Genomic DNA, 13,618 nt, shown 5'->3' on the forward strand with positions numbered 1-13,618 from the left:
TAGATTTTTTCATATCAATAGGTAGTCAAAATTATAAAAAAAATATGTATGAAATTGTCTGATTGTTGCACGGTTGTTTACAAAATCCTAAATATAAATATTTTAATTGAGATTATATATATTTTGTTTAGTCTATATAGATTATTTGGATCAAATTAAGCAGAACATGCCAATATTTCATTAAGTAAGGCAGAGTATGCCAATATTTTATCAAATAAAGCAGCAAAAAATAAAATACGATGATTTTAACTTGGGTATGTGCTAAAAAGAATCTTAAGCTTCTCTAGTATCAAAAGTTTTTGTGGGTATATTACAAAAATAGACGAATTTATCTTAAAATATAAAACTAATATTCCTTTGAAATCTCCTAATCTTCGAAGGCCCGGGCTAACAAAACTTGTACTAATTTCATGATTTTTATTTAATGGAAAATTGTCTCTAATAGAATGATATAAATGATTTTTTCAGTATGGCTAAGAATCAGTTCTAATCCAGAGGATAATAATCGGTTTCAAAGCCATAGTGGAAAAGGCATTCTCTGTGATGAATATTATTTATTTTCAAGATTTTAGCACTTACTCGTTAAGTTTTCATTTATTGTAATACTTGGTAAACTCTGATATAAAATGTATGAAACGCAAATTATATATTTTTTATTGTGTTATGCATGCATTCATTTAATGTATGAACAAGGATTACAACATCCCCAATAGCTAAGCATATAAAAAAAGACGAACATCAAAACTTAAGAGGAAAAGTTTCTTATTTGAAACAAGGATGGCAACATCCATAAAAGCAAAGCTCTTAAAGAATGTAATACAAAATTAAATGAAAAACAAGAATGATAGTATTTTTAAAGGAGCAGCAACTTAAAATTTAGTACTTCTAACAAAACTTTAAGTGACGAAATGAGGTCTCTGTTATTAGCTTACATTTTAGCAGTGCAGCTAATCTATAAATAGGGTATATCCTAGGGATTTAAAGGGATTAGACAACGACCGATAAATTGATGAACATACACAATGTGGATACACAAAATAATTCCTTCTGTAGATTACAATTAGTGGTTAAAACATTTTGGACACTGAACTCATATGAACCAACCAATCAATATTCAAGAAAAGTCCTCAAGGTTGTCAGCCAACGAATAAGAAACGCTATTCTAAAGAACAAAAGAACTGACACGGGCTATTATGATAGAATAGTTAAACTAGTAAAACAGAAATTTTATTAAGACACTTATTGAACAAACAATAAACATGTAGCTAACTGTTTTATTCAAATATATTCTTACTCATATATACATAAAAAATATTATCAAGCAAAACAACCAAAATAATTTGCAGTAGGGCTTATTCCATGATTACAACTAGATTATCCAACTCAGAAATATCAAAACAAAAAAAATACAGTTTTCAAAAATAAAGACTTGAAAACCATACTTTTGTTATGTAACTTATACTTACAAGGCCCCAGTTTTAGAGACTTTTTGTTTATTTAACAAAACAAGAATGACAACATCCTTTAAAACTAAAAGCGAACCACAGATAGACAAACTTTAGTAAATGCCAAACGTTCATGGAAGAAGAAATATCAGCTATTTATCTTTAATAGCAGTTGATAAACAAAGTTTCCCATTTAACTTGCTCAAAAAAAGTCAGACAAGATCTAAAGGGATTAGACAATGACCGATAAATTGATGCACTTCCCCAATAATGATACACAAAATTAACCCCTTTGGTAGATTAAAATTAGTGGTTGAAACGTTTGAACAGTCAACTTAATTAACCAACCAATCAAAATTCTCTAAAGTCCTCAATGTTGTTAAGCCAACGAATAAGAAAATGTTATTATAAAACTTTGGGGACTAGTGGAATAAACAGCCCATTGTCCCCTCTCTCTCTGATACAAACACTACTTTGTTAAAATACAAATAGGGAAAATCTAATATTATGTTAAGTAGGTAGGTAGCTACATTGTTATAACATAAATTTTCTTTATTAAAGCAATAAAATTGAATAAAACACTTGATTTACATCAATTTATTTTATTTCCCTTTGTTTGCTGAATCTGTTATGCAGCTACTCGTTAGTTTATTATACCTGTCTGTCCGTACGTCCTCCTGGATTATACCTATAAGTAAAATTGCTGAAAACCTGATGAAATAACTAACAAATATGTTATAGTTAGTAGCATTAAAACTTAAAAGCCAAAGGAATCTAAAGGGACAAGACAATGGCTGATAAATTGTTGTACAACCCCAAAATTACACAAAATTACCATTTCTGTAGATAACAGCTAGTGGTTGAAACGATTGAACACTTAACTTAATGAACCATCAAATCAAAACTCTTTATAGTCCCCAAAGTTGTTAATCTGATGAATAAGAAAGTTTTTATCAAACTTTGGGAACTAGTATAATTAATAGCGCAATGTTTTTGGCACCTTTTTCATTACAATCGGAGCTTAGTTGGTTAAAAAACAGCGGCTTCACATTGAAAAGTTTAAAAACCTCGCTGAATTCCCATGTTTTAATCAAAATACTCCCCTTTCCTCTATTTTATCATGGCATTTTCATTATCTTTTAATGAAAAGTAATCAAATATTACCTCATACTTTTAGCATTGAATCGCAAAATTATTTTCCTATTTGTGTACATTGGTCTTAGTTTTGTCCAGTAAGACCTGAGAAATGGCAATTTAGACTTGGACAATTTTTCTAAAGTTTCGTATTTGTCCTGGGCAAAATTTAAGCTGTTTATGGTTTTATAGCAATAAATGTCAGGGATCTAAAGGGATAAGACAATGGCTGATAAATTGATGTACATCCTCAATGATGATACTCAAAATTAACCCCTTTTGTAGATTAAAATTAGTGGTTAAACGTTTGGAGACTCTTTGGAAACTTTATGAGCCAACCAACCAAAATTCATTAAAGTCCCCAAAGTTTGTAAAGCCGACGAAGAAGAATACGTATTACAACACTTTGGGGACTGGAGTAATAAACACCCCAAGGTCCCCCTCTTCCTGAATATAAATGGTGGCCATATCCACATATGGGTAGAATAACAATTAGTTTAGGGACGCAGCCATAATCTTTAAATCGAGTATTATCAATTGTAATTTGACCTTATATTAAATAATGTAAATTTGTTATAAATAGATATACAGTATCATAGCAATGACAATGCATTTATTGATAAAAAAAAACTAACAATCACTATTTAGCATTTTTAGTCAAAACATTCGTTTTTATTGCTTTTTACAAATCATACTTTAATTCTTTGCCTGGTTTAATTCTTTACCTAGTTGCTGTGCCCCTATCATCTAGGGGATGCTGCATACTGCGATAACTTAAACCATCCATCCAAATTTAAAAATAAATATTCTATAACTATCCAAGACCTTTGTGAAGCTTCCATATAATAGAGGATTAAATCGGTGCAGTTGTTAGCAAGATCCAGACGGGCAACAGAAAAACCTTACAACGTTTGGTATATAATAGAATTAAGAAAAACAAAAACCATTAGGTACCTTAAATAATAATTTTTTAAATAAAATGTCATAATCAATGATTTATTGACAAAACCAGCCAAACGTTAAATGTTGAAAGCTTGTTGTCGCTTTGTTACTTATGGACATAGTTGTCCTAGTTAGGTGCTATTTCAGGGAACTAAAGGGATAAGAAAATGGCCGATAAATTGATGTGCAACCCCAATGATGATACACAAAATTACCCTTTTTTTGTAGATTGGGTACAACCAATCAAATTCAATATTGTCCCCAAAGTTGTTATCTCTACGAATAAGCAAACGTTATTATAAAACTTTGGGGACTAGTGTAATAATCAGCCCAATGTCCCCTCCCTCCCTGGTTATTTCATAATATTTAAGTATGAACAGTAACACCTACCTACTTTGAAATGATCATTTTACACCACTGAAAATAAAGTTGCATAATATTTTGCAACGATTGTCTATAAACAGATATTTTTTAATAGAAAAACAGTTCACTTAGAAGGCTGAATGATGGGAAAGGGTGAAAATCCACTGTTATTTTTGCCATACGCGACTTTAGAAAGTTTTCTTTACAAATCAAAGTTTTATTAGGAACAGGGTAAAGTGGAAAAGTCGGGTATAGTCTCTTTTGTGACAACGCCTCTTAAGGGGCGTTTCGTTGTATTTTCACATTAGTTTTTATTGTTTTTTTTAGGTTAGGTTAAGTTGGCTCAGGCAATTGGCCCCGCAGCAGAGGATAGAATTAGGGGGAAAGCTACTGTGAAAATACGACAAACCGCCCCTTAAGAGGCGTTGCCACGAAAGGGACTATACCCGAAAAGTTTACTGAAAAACAAGGATGATAATGGCCATTAGTAGCACAGCATGAAAACTAATAAAAGCAAAAGCTATTCAAAAGTAACTAGGTACTAAAAAGCAATTTTTTTATATTTTTAAATTGAATGTTTTTCGTACCACCATCCAAAGTAGTTCTAATAGAAAATTTAAAAAAACGATGCATTTATGTAAATTAATAAGAAACGTACAATAAAATGAGCTTTTAACACTCTAGTAACTTTAATCTATTAGGAATAAGTATATGCGCTGATGTGTAAGTGTTTGGATTAACTGGCCAATATTTCAATAAACTAAGCTTGAAAACTATAGAGTTATATTAGAGACTTATATATTTAAAGGAATAATTTAAAAGAATATATTAAAATGTGTCCCAATTGATAGGTAGCTTTTGATGAAATTCTCATTTACACTGATTATTTAAGATATAACAAAAATCTTCTAACATTTTTAGATTAAAATTATCGGTGAAAAAGTTTAGACACTGTTGATTTGTACCAACCAATCAGATTTAATATGTTATAAAATATGTTACGAATAAAAGCACATTTTTGTAAAACTTTGGGTACCAGTACTTTGGGTCAGACAATGCGAGTTAAATAAAAAATCTTGGGCTTTTTATTCTACTAGTCCTCAAAGTTTTAAAATAATGTTTTCTTAATCGTTGGCTTTTCAACTTTAGGGACTGTATTTAATTTTGATTGGTTGCTTCGTCAAGTTGAGTGTCCAAATGTTTCAACCACTTATTGTAATCTACAAAAGGGTTAATTTTGTGTATCATCATTGGGAATGTACATCAATATATTGTCTTATCCCTTTAGATCCCTGAAAAATAAAGTCTACTAGTAATTTTTCTTTTGTTTTGAAAAGAAGTAACTTGATCTATGACAAGACGGACACACAAACGTAGTCATATAACTCATACATATATCCTTCATAACATTCGATAATAATCAGGGATCTAAAGGGATAAGACAATGGTAGATAAATTGATTTACATCTCCAATGATCATACACAAAATTAACCTTTAGATTAAAAACCCTAAACTTAATGAATCAAGGATAACAAAGTCCCCAAAGTTGTTAAGCCAACGAATAAGAAAACGATGTTGTAATACTTTGGAGACTAGTGTAATAAACAGCCCATTGTCCTCTCTCACGCTGGCCCATTTGAAACATTGGCTAATTTGATAAGCTTTGCTCTCATTAAAAATGCCATCCTTGTATAAAATATTAAAATACTAGTTACTTGTTGTGTTTTATCTGTAATTTAAAGGTATTTAAGAACAGCTATTAATGATTTAATCTAAAAGGCTTTTAAGAATGCAATAAGAGAAAATATTTCGCTAAGGGTAAGGAATAGTTATTCATCACATCGTATTATAGACAGCTTTCCGCAGGTATTAAAATAAAAATTATAGGATTTGCACCAGTTTGGTCAGTCTAAGTTGTAGAAGGCCCGGGCTAACAAAACTGGTATAACTTTCATGATTATAGTTTTAATATTTTTCGGTTTGGAAGCCATACTGGAAATAGTTAGATTATATTCATAAGTAGATCGAGGTCTGAATGTCTATCTATTAAGGCAAAGGATATCAGTGGGGTTATGCTTTACATGATATCTTCCTACCGCTCCCATCATGGTTTTAAGCTATTTTTTCTAATGAAACCTTTGAAATCAAAAGTATAAAAAACAGTCATTACCGATGTAAAAATGTTTTGCTTTATGTAATGACTAGCGGCTACGCCTTTAGTGGCACTTTAAGTGTTGATTTTTTTGTTCAAGTCTCTACGATACTTCTATGTTGCGTTCAATTCTCTTAAATATTTAATTTTTTCCGATTTTTTTTATTTCTCTTGGGAGGGTGGTGGTACCCTCCCCCCAAAAAGTTATAAACCTTCCCGGGACATATGAGAAGAAGCTACCCTGTTAAGGATAATCCGATCGGTTCAGCCGTTAGCGAGATCCTTCGGTACAGACAGACAGACACACACACAGACAAACACACATCCTGTTGCTTTATTTTTCTGTTCCTTTTTTTCGAGATATATACATTATACAATACATATCATTACCCTTTACGTATTAGCTTAATAATACAAAAATCCAGTTTACTTTTCAACTTAGCAAAACATTAACTGACTAGGTACTTAACAGTTGCATAAATATTGATACAATTTGACAGCAGCTAGTTTTTTAATTACTTTTTGCAATTTATAAAAAAAATACATCCACCCTGATTATTATCTTCAATAGGTAGCAGAGCAGGTATTATTATTCTTAAATAAAAATACGAGAAAAAAAATCTCCAGGAGACTTCTACGCAACAAAAAGAGGTATCGTAGGAGACTTGAACCAAAAAAACCAAACATTTAAAGTGCCACTAGAAGCCTCTAGGGGCGTAGCCGCTAGTTCTTAAATAAAAGTAACAGGATGTCTTTCAGTCCATCTGTCTGTTTGTACCCATGGATCTCGCTAACCGCTTATGCAATATAGTTCTCCTTTACAATATAACTTCTTATAGGTCCTGAAAAGATTTGAAACTATTTTTGGGGAGGGTAACACCAACCCCCCAAGAGAAATCACACCTAGAAAAAAATGACAAGCCCGAAAAAAAATTTCCTTTTAAAAACAAATTAAAATTGAGGGGGGGGGGGGAGACTTTTAGTAGGTATCATTTAACTAAATCTAAAATAAGCACCAAAAATACATTTTTGTGCTCTACTGGAGTTGTGGTGATATTTTTTTTTGATATGGCGATTAGAGTTTATTAAAATATTAATATTTTAAACCTACAAACAATCCATATTCTTAAAAAGATATAATATTCTATAATAATACTCCAAAATGAAATGATGCAAGAATGATATTTACAACGCTTGGGTAGTTCAAACTTAATCTGGATTAAACCTAACTTATTGTTAATATACGAGGTGTTCCAAAAATACTGCATTTTCTAGTTCTGCTAACAAAAAAAGAGGATAAAAATACATAAAATTCATTTTAAACCATGCACCTATCAAACGATAGTGCGACCTCATTTTTAGGGATTTATTATACATAGGTACTTTTTTATTTGTGGAACAACTGCCATTTTTTTTTTGAAGGAATACTTCATAAACAAACTGTAGAGCCTTTCTCCCTTACAATTTGAAAAATTAACTTTTTTAGGAAGCTAAGCATGGGTTGCGCCTGTTTAACTATGGATCAATGCAAATTCCCTACAATTGCAAGCAGTAAGCACTTTTTATTAAGGTAGGTACTATTTTGGGTCAAATAAAAAATATTAAGGACTATTTGTGAAGAAAAGGGCATGGGTTGTGCCTGTTTATGGGTCAATACAAATTCCCTACAATTGCAAGCATTACGTACTTTTTATTTGAGTATAACGCGGTCAAAAATAGGAAGAACCGGATGTGAAGAAAAAGGCATTGGTTGCGCCTGTTTATGGGTCAATGAAAATCCCCTACAATTTCAGCAATAGGTACTAATTTTTGTCAAAAACGGAATGATGTTGATAGTTATTTATCGCATCGTATTAAAGACAGCTTTCCGTGGATACTAAAATGAAAAATTATAAGCTAAACTAACAAAACTGGCATTAATCTTATATATCTTTAATTTAATGTTCGTGAGAACCAGTTTAAATCCAGCGGATATTAAACGGTTTCGAAGCCATTCTGAAAAAAAGCTAATCCTACCTTAAATTGTACCCTGGCCTCCTCTCTGCACGACGGATCTGTTAGCCACCGCCGAAAACTTTTCACCAAATCATGATTAGTAATCCGCCCGCCGTTCGCCAGCATCAGCTGCCGCACAGCCTCCTGCGAAAATTCAGTTGGCGGTAGAGCCGCCATGTTTTTTTTTATAACTTTTTTTGTTACTTGTTTGTCTGTCTTATTCTTGATTTTTGTTTTCTGTTTGTGTTGAACATGTTACTGTTTTTATTTAACTATGGCATTTTCATTATTGATATTTTTCTCTTCAGTGTTATTTTAAGCATTTTCATTCTGAAAAAAAAAATTTATCCAGAATCATAATATTATAGGTAAGGTATTTTGTTTAGATCTCGATGTCCCGAGCAGGTTTTTGTAAATTTTTTAGATTAAATGATATCTATAAAGAAACACAAAAACGGCTTTTAAAATAAAGTAAAATTAGCGGTTGCTCCCCTAGGGACTCTCTCAAAGGGTTTGGATGAAGACAGAAAAATGGCCAAAACCATCAAAGACTTAAAAAATTGCTAAATCCATCCTAGGACCTATAGTGAAGCTTTCCTGAAGATCTGAAGTTATTGAAATCTTGAGCTACAGACACAAAACCTTCTTACTTTATATAATAGGATAATATTTTGTTTAGAACGGACTCAACAAAAGCTAAGGTGTCTTCAAATATATATTGTTTATTTGCATGTTTTTGTTGATACATAAAACTTATAAAAATGACATGAAATGTAAATTATTAGTTAAACTTGACACTAGGTTCTAAAATAAGATATTAATTAAAAGAAAAAGTAAGAGATTGATTTTAAAGAAATAAGTAAAATTAGGCAGTGTCATTTAGCTAGCTGCGTATTTAAATTAGAAAATTGGTAGTAAGTTTTATTAATATTTGATTATTCATGTTGAAAACTGTTAATTTTCAATTCTTTTCAAAACAAAAAATGACAATGAAAGGGGAAAATCTAAATGAACCCTATAAACTTACTTTAATTAAACATTTTTTTTCTAGTTTTATTTTTTTCTCTAAAAATCACTGTTCAAAATTCGGATTAACATTCACTGAAATTAACTTCAATGTAATTATAAAAATTCACTATTTCAAAACATAAGCTTTGCAAGAAATTCTCCACTGTATTTAACATTTGCATATAAAATTATAGCAGTATATATTAAAACTGGTAACACAAATAAATATTTGAAAATAGCACTTCAAAGTTTTCTTTCTATTGCAAAACCAACAAACACAAACATTTTTTCACAAATTTCACTATATTAACAAAAGGAAGTTATATTTGAATTAATGCAAAAATAAAATTGAAATAAAGGACATTATAATGGATTTAATGTTAAGGAAGTGATCTTATATATTTATGCTGAATGGAATGGAAAGGTATTATTGAATGTGTTGTTATGTTTGTGTGTATGTTTGGTTAGATAGTCCCCCCTATGCGCACTTGCTTGCGCGCCAGGGGTCGCCATATGCGCGCATTTTTAAATCATTACTTTGCGCATTTCTTACAAAATTTTTTTACCAACTCATTTTTTTATATTTTTGATAATACAAAATTATGGGTTATTATACAACATATGTTTTACACAAAAATGCTGTAAACTAAGGCGGTACACTGTGAATACGGTGTTTTAAGTCAATCCCTTATATCCTTCCCCTCCTTTACTCTCCCCCACCTCCTAAATCAGAGTAACCTTTGAATTTTACCTGATTTTTCACTGTGTGTGTGTGAGTTCTGGTTTTGTGCTTGGAGTGCGCATGCGCGGTGTATATCCTGTGCTTATAAGCGCACATCACTTGGTAGAAGATAAGGATAAGATTGAACAATAACATGCAAACTGAAACAATTCTCAGAAGTGTTATCATCCAAAAAGGCTGAATTACTATAGGGAAGTATATAGCTATCATTTTTACTGTGCCTGTTCTCTGTTTCTCTATACGAATACATAGGCAATACTATAGAGGAAGGGAGGGGACATTGGGAGGTTTATAACACTAGTTCCCAAATTGGATAAGTTTTAACGTTTTCTTATGCGTTATCTAATAAATTTGGGGACAGATTTATTGAATTTTGGTTGGTTTGTTCAATAATTTGAGTGTCCATTCGTTTCAACCACTAATTGTAATCCATGAAGGGGAAATTTTGTGTAGCATCATTAAGGATGTACATCATTTATCGGCCATTTTCTTATCCCTTTAGATCCCTGACAAATCGGCTTTAGTTTATCAAATATATTATATACCAGTAATAGTAGCGACACCAGTAAAATAAAAGAGACAAAAATTTGCTTGCTTGAATAAACACCAACATTATATATGATTATTACAGTTTTATATGAATCAGTTAGTAAGACTGGTGGTTACCAGGAATCTAAAGGGATAAGACAATGGCCAATAAATTATTGTACATCCCCAATGATGATACACAAAGTCAACCCTTCTGTAGACTACAATTAGTGGTTGAAACGTTTGGACACTAAACTTAATAAACCAACCAATCAAAAATTAATAAAAGTCCCCAAAGTTGTTGGGCAACAAAAGAATAAGTTATAAAAAAACGTTGGGGACTAATGTAATAAACAGCCCCATGTCCCCTTCCCGGATTAATTTATCTCCTTAGCTTTCTCTACCCAATAATTATCACCAAAGACAAAATTTCACACGCAAGAATTAAGGAGGAAAAACAATTTCTCGTCTCTTGGCCTATCCCTTCTAACCCTGAGTTGTAAAGAAAGATATTAATAATATGTTAGCCCCTCCCAAGCAACCATGGTTTAATAATTTCTAATATACCGGTATTCTCAGGGATACAGGGACACAACAATGAAAGATAAATTATTCTTACCCACTCACATAAAATCAGAATAGATATATTCTCCAGGTAGGGAGAGGTCATTGGGCTGATTATTATACTAGTCTCCAAAATTTTAGTTAACGTTTTCTTGTTCGTTGGCTTAAAAACTTTGAGGACTTTTAATATATTTGAATGGTAGGTTCATTTTCCTAGTCAAGTGTCCAAACGTTTCAACCACTAAATGTAAGCTACATAAAGGGTAATTTTGTGTATCATCATTGGTGATATACATCAATTTATCGGCCATTGTCACATTCCTTTAGATCTCTGATATGATGTATTTTTCAATAAATTCTATATTAATGATTCTCAGTACCAATAGTAACCTTCTCTGAAAACTGAAGTACTCTATTAATTGCAATCTATCTATCTATCCCTATAGCTGGTATTGTTTAAATCTTGTAGAGCTAGGGAGGGTGGGAAAAAGTCAAAATAACTTTAATATCGTTCATGTTGTACAGAACAAGATTTATACAGTAAAGACAAGTGGTATAATAAACAAGGATGACAACATCAATAAGAATCAAGGCACTGGTTAGAGCTAGGGAGAGAGGACAATAAGCTGTTTATTATACTAGTTCCCAAAGTTTTATTATAATGTTTTCTTATTCGTTGGCTTATAAAACTTTAGAGACTTAAGTGAATTTTGATTGGTTGGCTCATCAAATTGAGTGTTAGAGCTAGAGAGAAAGGACAATGGGCTGTTTATTAATAATATAATAATAATAATGTTTGTTTATTTGGTGCTGCCAGGTACCCCCTAGCTTAGGAGATAGCACATACAATACTCTAAATTGCTGCTATCTATTGACAATTTAGAGTTTACATTATAATGTTCAGTCTCATACAAAAATAATATAATATATACTAAGTTTAATTATTAACTAAATATAAATTGGTGGAATAAAAGGAAAATTTTTTAGGATATGCACCAGGAGCTACAGGAGTACTATCTTGACCAAAAAGGGGATAGTGTATTTGATTCCTGGAGCCCCTTTTTTAGGAGGACGAAAAGAAAAAAAAGAATATAAAACAAATTAATTGTAAAAAGGGAAAATTAAAACTTTAATTTAGTTAAATTGAGTTGTGGGGATGGTAAAAAAAAGAAAAACACAAATAAACATTTATATTATGTAAGAGAAATCAGTAAATAATAAGAAAGATGGAGAAAAAAAAATAGATGAAGGAATTTAGAGAAAAGTAAAACAAAATAAATCAAATATAAAAAATAATAAGATGGATCATTGTTGTATATAAGTTTAATACCATATTTTAAGTTTTAAAATATCATTGAAGATTAGTAAGTAGAGATTTTATTTAAAAAGAATTTTATTTAAAAAGAAAGGAGGAAGAAAAAAAAAACATAAAAAGGAAAAAAAAGCAATACTTCAAGCCTATGTCATTGTATTATTTTCCAAAAAAAACAGAAAATTTCTCAATTCAAAATAATATCTTTTTATAGAATGCCACTTTGACTTTTGCCCTATATTCAACCCTCCCCTCCCCGCCAAAAAAGACAACCCCCCCCCCTCCTTAAAAAAATCACCACTAGTTCCCAAAGTTTTATTATAATGTTATCTTATTAGTTGGCTTCTAAAACTTTGGAGACTAGTTGGCTCATTTAGTTAAGTGTTCAATCATTTCAATCACTAATTTTAATCTGCAAAAGAGGAAATTTTGAGTATCATAATTTGGGATATAAATCAATTAAACGGCCATTGTCTTATCCTTTTAGATCCCTGTCTGTAAGATTTATCATTCTGTACAATTTTCACACACTATTATTGACCATTAGATTTTAATATAATAATGTTTACATGATTTCACATGTAGAAAATAGTTCATAGCAGGGATAGGATAATGATCAATAAATTGATGTACATCCCCAATAATGATACACATAATTACCCCTTCTGTAGGTAGTTCAATTATTAGGACACTCAACTTAAACCAACCAATAAAAATGCAATTAAAGTTGCCAAAGTTGTTAAGTCAACGAATAAGAAAACGTTAATATAAAACTTTTGGAACTAGTGTAATAAACAGCCTATTGTCCCTTCTCTTCCTGAGGAAATAATTCATAGATAAATTAAGAAAAACAAGGATGATACCATCCATAGAAACGAAGCTTAACAAGTCAAAAATAATATTTGACATTATTTAGAAAAAAAGCAAAACTTCGAATAAATCTATCCGCAAATTGCTTAAATACAGGATGTTTAATAAAGACTTACATATTCTACGAATTGATTGTAGAAAAACTTCGCTTATAATCAGTGCATAATTGTCGTAGGAATGATATTTTAAATAAAATTAATTATTAGTTCAGGAATGTCAAATACAAAATTGTCAAATATCTGATGGATAAATCATTATTATATTTTTTATTTTCATAGTACAAAGGTTTTGAAAATGCGATTAAATAATATCAAAACTAGGAATGGGGTTTAGCCAACAAGCGAAATAAATCTAAAAAAAATATTTGAGGGGCAGATGAAAAGGTCGTCAATTCATGATGAAAATCACGTACAGGTTTCGTGATTTTTATCGAAATAATTTCATTGTTGGTATAAGCTGTATGAAGACTAAACAGAAAAAAAATCATTGAAATGCCAAATAGTAAATACATATGAAATCTTTCTTTTTTTCACTTGCATTGCCCTAACCCTGCGGGGCATTC

At 31.0% G+C, this 13,618-nt stretch overlaps 2 protein-coding genes across 31 annotated transcripts in view; one reads left to right on the forward strand and one right to left on the reverse strand.

Annotated features, from left to right (window-relative positions):
* LOC145318659 (uncharacterized) overlaps positions 1–8,389 on the reverse strand; it is a 30,548-nt gene extending 22,159 nt beyond the window's left edge. For all 30 annotated transcript variants that reach the window (XR_013879441.1, XR_013879440.1, XR_013879439.1 and 27 more), the window contains exon 1: positions 8,054–8,389. Coding sequence is in view for 9 of the 30 variants with exons in the window: in XM_080160092.1 (XP_080016218.1) it covers positions 8,054–8,209 (156 nt within the window). In the remaining 21 variants the exon portion in view is untranslated. The remainder of the gene's footprint in view (positions 1–8,053) is intronic.
* LOC145318658 (uncharacterized) overlaps positions 1–13,618 on the forward strand; it is a 142,795-nt gene that overhangs the window by 71,386 nt on the left and 57,791 nt on the right. The window lies entirely within an intron of this gene.

The sequence above is a fragment of the Acartia tonsa genome, chromosome 5 (assembly GCF_053477335.1).
Source record: "Acartia tonsa isolate MP-2025a chromosome 5, ASM5347733v1, whole genome shotgun sequence".
NCBI lineage: Eukaryota > Metazoa > Arthropoda > Copepoda > Calanoida > Acartiidae > Acartia > Acartia tonsa.